Below are 8,150 nucleotides of genomic sequence, written 5' to 3' on the forward strand. Positions count from 1 at the left end.
TTGGCAATGCCATTGCGCCAGCCATGGGGTACAACACAAGGGCAGGTGGGTGGCCACAGCATGTCCTTGTCCCCTCACTCAGCTCCAGGGGTTTGGGGGTATTGTTGCTTGTGCCTGGGTGAGCGAAGAGGGAACATCCCAGCGCCTTTCCCAGTCCTGTACAATGGGAGCTGCTTTGTTTTCCATCTGTGCAATCCACACGGTTCCGGTACACGGGATCCCGGGAATGGAGCATCATCTGTGGGCAACGAGCAGCTCCAGGGCTCTGTGGTTGGGAGCGCCAGGCTGGGCTGGCAGATGGCCTGAAGAGCTCTCCGGGGATCCCAAGCCATTCCCAATAATCCAATGTCTTTCTTCAAACGTGCCATTGGAAGTGCCTCTCCGGGGCTGTGAGAGGAGGGAGGGTTGTGCCTGTGCCAGGAGCACACACACAGCCCCAGCCGCTCCTCATGCTCCCCATAGTGATAACTGGAGGTGTGTGCTGCTGGATGTGCTCCCCTGCATGCTAATGCCGCTGCCACTTGGGTTAGCAGCAGCTGTGCCAGGGTCCCTCCTGCCCTCAGGATATGGGGACCTTGCAGCCACCACGGTAGGAGCCTACAGGGGAACGAGGCCTGTGCCCAGCCACCAGCCCTGCGATGGAGCAAGGAATGTGTTTGGGATCAAGGGCTCCCAGGAGCCACCTCTGCCATGCTCTGGGCAGCTCCACAGTGGCCTTTTGGTGTGAGCTGAGTCAGTTGCAGGGACAGTCTTGTACCCATTGTTCTCTGGTCCAGAGAGCAGGATCCTCACCTCCTTATATCCATCCTCTCCTGAGAGTGGATGCAGCAGCACTGGGAGCCCTGAGGCTCAGGCACTGGCAGCAGGCACAGCTCAATGCCAAGCTCAGCTCAATGCCAGGCACTTACCCCCTCGAAGCCCCTCTCCTTTCCCACCTGGCCCCACAGCTGCACATCAGGGACCCGCTGGGGCTGAGGCTGCAGACAAAGGGTTGTTTATCAGCCCCGCGCAGCCTCTTCCCGCTCTGGCTGCTCTAATTGGCCCCATCAGAGCCGCTGCCGCCTCCGAGGTGGCAGAACATGATGAATGCAGGCAGAGAGCAGCCGCCTCCTGCTGAGAGGGGCCCCCTGATAAGGGCAAAGCTGTTTCCTCTCCCCAAGCCTCTCTCAACGAGGTTGGGGGTTTCTTTCTCCATGGACAAAGCATCGGATGGGTCAGGCTGCCCCAGGCACCAGAGGGGATGTGCAGGAGCAATGGCCTCAGTGAGCCAATGGTCTCTCTTCCATTCCCACTCAAGCTGTGGTCATGGGCATTGCCTGCTGCCCATCTGTGGGTTGAACTGTGCACTGAAGACCCCAAGGATGTGCAGCAGGGCTGGGACTGGGCTCAAAACCAGCTTCTGTGAACACAAGAGGTCCATGCACAAGCCCTGGGTAGACACAAGGGATGCTCCACCTTCCCTCAGTGCCTTATTTCTACAGCCCGTCCTCCCTGCACCTACCTGTGCCCAGCCCAGGGCTGCACACGCCAGAAATCAGCTTTAGAAGCTGCATTTGTAGGCAAAGGGGTTTTAAAAGGGAAAATGCCCTTGGGGAGAGAAGAGACCAACAAGGGGATCGCTTCCCCTTCTGTCCCTGCCAGTACGGCCGAGTGCAGTGTGTGACAGCATCCAGCACCCCAGAGAGGCAGGTACCACATGGAGCTCAGTGCAGCCAAGGCTGGGCTGGGCTCCAGTTTGTGTTCTTGACACAGTCACATCACCTTGGAAAAGGGGGAAGGTACAAAGCAGGTTCCCAGCCTGAATCCTCCACCTCGGGAGGGCCCAGCGCTGGGACAAGGCAGAGAAGCAGGGGGGCACTCGCAGCAGGCACCAACGCACGTGTCAGGTTTTTATTTCTGTCTCACGAGCATCCTTACAAGAGATCAAACACGAGAAGAAACTGCATGAACCCGAGGGGACAGAAGGGCTGCAGCCCCAAACTGAGCTGACCTGGGGGAGCGGTGGTGAAGGGACGATTCCACACGGAGGAGCCTGAGACTCCCAGAGCTCACCCCTTCGCCCCGAGCTGCCTGGCAGAGCTCAGCCAGGCAGAGCTGCACCAGCCCCTTGCAGTGGGACTGATGATGAGGAAATGGTCTCTAAACCTCTTCTCCAAAGCAAATCCTGCAGCTGAGCGAGCCCCTGTGTGTGTCCCCATAAAGAACCCAGCCCAATGCTGGGCTCAGCTCTGCTGTGCCAGGAGAACCAACACTGTGTCTGGCCACTTGCGTGAGTACCGAGCACTCCTAGTCCTATCCCAGCCCTGTGTGGTGCCCAGTGGGGGCTTCACCTGCACCCCAGGAATGGAAAACATGGCTGCAGGGGGAGACGGAGCAGGTCTGGGCCAGGAATTCAATTTATATCTCTTCTCATGCACATTAAAGGCTTTGTTCTTTTGAAACCTGTGGGCACGGCTACATGGAAGCTGACCTCAGCCCCCTGGGTCAGGCTTTCTTACCTTTCGCTTGGATAAAGCAAGAGAGAAACCATCTCTGCATGGAGAACCCACCTTCAGCAAAGCCACTGCAGCTCCTCAGAGCAAGAAGCCAGCTCCCCCCTCAGCACTGCCTCACATAACCCCGGCAGCAAAAGCAGTGCCACCCCAGAGAAGCAGCAGAAGAAACCCCACAGCACCCAGGCCCTTCACAAGCGCTGCACCCAGCACTGCTTCAGCTGGGTGCAAACAGCCGGGCACCCTCCAAGGAGCACAGAAAGCAACGGACCTACTGCCTCCTCCTCTGTTCTACACGCAGGGAAACCTTTATGGCTGCTCTGACACACAGGAATGTAGCTCCACATGGGGAGAAGGAAAACACTGCTGAGAAGATCCGCCAAATGGGGAGCGAGTTGGAGGAAGTGCCCTGGCCTCCCGGGAGCCTGCTCTGGCCACAGCCATGAGGAGCCAATTGGTGACCCCTCACATGAACATATCGTCATAGCCTGGAGGGGGAAGGTGGTCAGGATCTGGCCTGGAAAGAAATGCAGAGCAGAGTGAGAGCTTGGTCCCACAGCACCAGGGATGAGCCAGGAGCTCCAGGGCAGCCCAGAGAGCAGAAGGGGGATTCCAGGCACAGCCGAGTACCTACCCGGATCTGCCAGCCCCTAACGGGCCAAAGGGATCGAATCTGGCTCCAGGTGGGACTGCTCCTGGGGGGAGCCGGCCTGGGATGCCTGATGATGGGTCAATGCCAGGCTGTGGGAAGCCAGACCGGAGAGGATCCACGATCATTCCCCCACTCCGACGTCTGGGGAGAGGAAAGGCAGAGAAAGAGATGAGATGGGCACCAGTGAGATAGGAGCAAAGCGTGTCCCTGGGCCAAACCTCTGCTGCAGAAATGCTGAGCACAGGAACATGGGGTTAAGCTGATACATGGCATGTGGGAAGGAAAACAGCCCTAACCCACCGCAACAAGGGCCACAGAGGCTGCTGTCTGTGACAGGCACGAACCCAAATACATCCCCACCCTGCTCCTGCCCAGGGTTATCACAGCCCTGCAGATCTGCCTGCACAATGCCACAACACAGGGACAGTGGCAGGATGCAAATCATCATCATCATCACACTAAGGTGGGAGTCTCATGGCTGCAGAGAGTGTGCTCAAGCCAGGGCACCACCAAACACCCAGGTCCATGGTGCTGGAGTACCCCAAAGCCCAGCTGCCAACAACAGCCCTCACAGCCAATGCCAAAACACTCAGAGAAGCAGAGAGACAGCTTCTGTCTCCCCCCCAGTTCCTGCAAGGAGCCACTGGGGCATCAGCAATGGCTGGAGAGTCCCAGTGAGCTGCTGATCGTTCCCTGTGGGAAGTGCTGGAAGTGCTGGGCCTGCTGGCCCTTGCTGCTGGCCCATGTGCCCGTCCCTGCTCTGCTCTCCAGGGCGAGCAGCACATCCTGCCCTGCGCAGTGTTGCAAGAGCCAGGGCTCCTCCAAAGCGCTGCCTGGAAGTCATTTGCTGCCCACAGTGTCTGCTCGGAGCTGGGAGTGCCATTCCTCATGGCTGGCTTTGTGCAAGCTCGGCTGGAGCCGCTGGACGCCACTGCCATCATACAAGTCATTAACAATGGTGCTAATGAGTTCCATTACGCCAGGCTGGCTGCCCAGAGCGCCCCGGGCCAGCCCGGCCCCACCAGCCTCTGCCTGCAGTCTGGGTCTCCAGCACGGCGCTGGCAGGTGCCAGTGCCCAAATCTGCTTCCATTTACATCAAAACTTCTGAGGAAGGGCTGGAGGCAGTGAGAGAAGCAGGGAACCCCCCTTCACTGAACCCCTCTCCCCGTGCTCTCAGGTTTCCCTGCAGCCACCCAGGCTCCAGGCCTCTCCTTCCAGGCAGGATGTTTTTAGCTGGCTCTTCCAGCCTAACCCACGGAGAACCAAGTCTTGCAAGAGGGGAAAAATGCCATTCCCACAGGCGAGTGGTTCCGAGGACACCCTTGGGCCACAGGACACTCTGCAGCAACTCCAAGGGCTGTCTTTTTGTCTGGCTTACGTGCTTTTAACTGGAGCAGATGAGAGGTTCTCCTTGCCTGACCAAGCCAAAGACTGAGGGATGTATCTGTGAAGTGCCTCAGACAGCCGGAAGGCTCACAACCAGGACCTGTGGGCTCGGCTTTAAGCCTCCCCTTCTCCAGACTGCTGGGCTGTAGACACAGCAGCTGGTACCATTTTAAATTAGGGGCTTACATTCACTTAATGATGTATTCAGCTTTGATTTACTGGAGGAATTACTGCGTGTTAAATGAATACAAGCTGATTATTAAACAGACACAGACTGCAACCTATCATGTATGCAAGGGACAGGATCTTATTACGATATTAGAACCATATTGAGCTTTAGCAACTGACAATTGGTCCCTTGCAATTTGTACTCAGCAACTGCCCCATCACCATCTGCACTGAAGAGACAATTCACCAGCTGCCTAAGCCAGGCAGACTTCAGCTGTGCCAAACCCAAACTCCAAGGGCAGAGCTCCCCAGGCACACAAAGCACAACCTCACCCAACCATACTCACCCTAAAGGGTCCAGATCTTCCCCACCAACAGCAAAAGGGCTCAAGGGGGAAGGCCTGAAACACAGAACACAACGAGACCTTCAGTGGAAGGACTGGAACCAGCATGACCCTGCGTGAGCAGGCACTGAGAGTAACCCCACGCCCTAGACACAGCATTCCCTGCTCCAGGGTGCAGCTGGGTGTGCATGGCAGGCTTGTGGGAAGCTTGAGCTGAAGGGGCCCTGCTGTTCCCACTTCTCCAGGCTGGAGCTGCCTGTGGACACTCGGAATTTCCACGCCAGGGGCTCCCTGAGCTGTGCTGGGCTGCGCTGAGGTCAGGCTCTCCAGCACATCCCATCTGGAGGCACAATGCCAGTCCTGCTGCCAGGAGCGCGAGGGCAGCGGGGCGGTGAGCCTGCAGCCAGCTGTCACATCCCCTTGCCAATACCATGTGCCAATACCACGGTTTCAGAGCCGTGCCCAGCTCCAGCCTGTCTGCCCAGGCCTCTCCCCAGGGAGCATCTCACACCCTGAGCACCAGCACACAGCACTGGGGTTAAATCAGCAAGAGGTGACACGCAAGGAAGAAGCCACGGACGGTCCCCAAGAGATGGCAGAGCCACCACAGTGTCTCTGACTTCCAGCCAAAGGGGACTACAACTTGTGGGGGGAGCATTCAGCCAACAAGGCTGAAACTGGCTGGATGCTCCCCATTCCACATGTGCAGAGCAGGGAGCAGAGGTGCGGTTTGCAGAGCTGTGCCAGGACCACCTCCCATCTAACACAGGACCATCAGCAGCCACACACTCTTCACTCACTGGGTCGGGGCTCTCATCCCTGCTGGGTGGTGGGGAGGGATCCTGAGAGGGTCGTAATCCCGGGGTGAGTCAGGATCCTTCTTCTCAGGCTCCTTCTTGGCCTTTTCTGCAGGGGCCCCAAGGGGAGTGATGATGCCCGAAGCAATCCTTGTCCTCAGCTCCTCCGTGTTCTTGTACACCCTGCGGGGAGGAGGCAGGACAGTCTGGTAGTGCTCTGGAAACAAAAGAGCTGGGCTGGGCTGGCCCATGGTCCCACTATCCCTGCCAGCAGTGCCGAGCGAGGCAGGGGAGGGAGCTCTGGCTGCACTGCAGGGCTGGTTGGCCTGTCCCTGGGTTTGTACTGGGCAGAAAAGCCCTCCAGGCTCCTCCTAACCCTGTGTCTGCCCCCCTCCCCACGCTGTGGGACATTTCTCCTGCAGAAAATACCAGGCAACGGAGATTACTTGTGGAAATCATCCAGGTGCTCTGGGTTGATGTAGTCGGCCACCGCCAAGGTCACATCTGCCACCTTCTGAGAACTGCAGTCCTGGCAAAAGACAGGGAAAGCAGAGAGTGAGCAGCTCGGCAGAGCTAGGAATGAGTCCTGAGCTGGGAAAGGGACAGAAAAGGAGCAGCTCCTGGGCCAGAGTGTACAAGGCAAACTGCATTGCTGCCCTGATGTGTGTGACCAGCTTCACGCTGGGCCACATCTGCTGCTGCACCATCAACCCCTAACACCCTCTGGTTCTGCTCCATCCCAAGGGACAAACACCACTGCAAGGTACAGCAAATAACAACAACTACAGGAACAGACCCTGCTCTTCTTTGCAGCCACTGCTCCCCAAGGACCCCAAACCCGCAGGGCCCAGCGTGGGGTGCTCACCATGGCGTTGAGGATCATGCTGTCTTCCACCATGATGGCTTTCAGCAGCAGCTCACGGGCATCGTCCATGGACTTGTAGCGCAGGGTATACACCTCCTTGTTGGCTTCCCACCCAGCGGGCAACAACTCCGACTTCCTTTCATCAGGACCTGGCTGCAATAGAACAGAGGAGCTGCTGAGACCCTGCCCACGAGCCCAGCACACTGCAGGGCAGGGGGGATCTGTTCTGGCTGCACACAGAGATCCAGGAGGGGCTCCAGGTCTCCAGGAAGGAATCTCTCAGAGCCTGCCAGGTTTTAACTGCAGGAACACGACTTTATTTCCTATGGGCTGGCCCTGCCTTCCTGCCAGCCTCCCTGTGCTGGAACAGGAGGGACAGAACCAGCCTTTGCTGAGCAGGAGAAGGCAACAAGGACCCTACACCACACTGTCCCATTTCCTGCTGTAACACCAGTCCTCCAGCACTGGGACCCCACTGGGTATCACATTGCCTCTGCAACACTGCACTGAACGCCCTTTTGGTTATGGGGCTCCCCCTCAGCACCAAGCTCCCCCAACACCACACTGACCCCATTATCTCCAGGACCTCCCAACGCCTCCCCCAGCACCGGGACCTCCGCAGACCCCAGCAGCACTGAGGCCCCTCAGACCCCGCACCGAGCCCGGGTACCCCCAACACCCGCGGCGCCGCACGCCCCACACCCCCCGGCAGCGGGCGCCGGGCTCGGCCGAGCAGCGCCGGCGAACGGCGCTAGGAAAGGCCGGGGATCATCCGCGGCCTACGCGGCCTACCCAGCGGAGGCGGCCGGGGCGACCCTACCTGGTCGCCGGCGCCGAGGCAGCGGTAGCCGTGCCGGACCAGCTCCCAGTGGACGCCGCAGAGCAGCGCGTCCTGGGGGCGGGAGATGGCAGCCCTGGCCGAGGCATAGAGCAGCTCCAGGCCCGCCATGGCCGCGCCTGGCCCGGTTGGGAGCAGCGGGCGGGGCGGGGCGGGGCGGGGCGGAGCCGGGCCAGCCCTCACTAGAGGGCCCCCGTCCCCTGCGCAAGGCCCAGATCCGCCTCTCCCGGAGCCTGGCCGGGGTGCGGCTGCAGCGGGGACGAACGAGGGTGTCCGGGGGGAGTTTGAGGTCTCCTCCTCCTGCGCCGGTTCTGGCTCCACAGCTATAAACGCGTTAAACGTTATAAACGGGTGTGCTGCCGTAGCGAGACTGCCCACCGGGACCATAAGGACTAAAGCACTAAATCGATGGGTTTATTTCGTCCCTTCTACACCTCCTTTCTCTGCGCTGCAGCGTTGTGATCCCTCAATCCTGTTAAATTGCCACTGAAAGGTGACTGATTTCCCTGCCCCTGAACCAGAGACTGAGTCCTGGCAGGAGGCTGGGGCGGGGTTAACACCATCCTCATCTGCTGCTTTCCCAATCCGGCTCCTTAGGGATGCTCAT

At 59.0% G+C, this 8,150-nt stretch overlaps 1 protein-coding gene across 1 annotated transcript; it reads right to left on the minus strand.

The window, feature by feature from the left end:
• Positions 1-1,876: 1,876 nt before the first annotated feature.
• PSMF1 (proteasome inhibitor subunit 1) lies at positions 1,877-7,687 on the minus strand. Its single transcript, XM_080627731.1, has 7 exons — positions 7,526-7,687; positions 6,706-6,858; positions 6,287-6,369; positions 5,844-6,023; positions 5,047-5,100; positions 3,127-3,285; positions 1,877-3,009 (listed from the first exon to the last, which is right to left on the minus strand). Exons 1-7 carry the CDS (start codon positions 7,652-7,654, stop codon positions 2,958-2,960), a joined length of 810 nt encoding a protein of 269 aa, XP_080483857.1. The 5' UTR covers positions 7,655-7,687; the 3' UTR covers positions 1,877-2,957.
• Between the last annotated feature and the right edge of the window lie 463 nt (positions 7,688-8,150).

The sequence above is a fragment of the Psittacula echo genome (genome assembly GCF_963264785.1).
Source record: "Psittacula echo genome assembly, chromosome: 12".
NCBI classification, from domain to species: Eukaryota; Metazoa; Chordata; class Aves; order Psittaciformes; family Psittacidae; genus Psittacula; species Psittacula echo.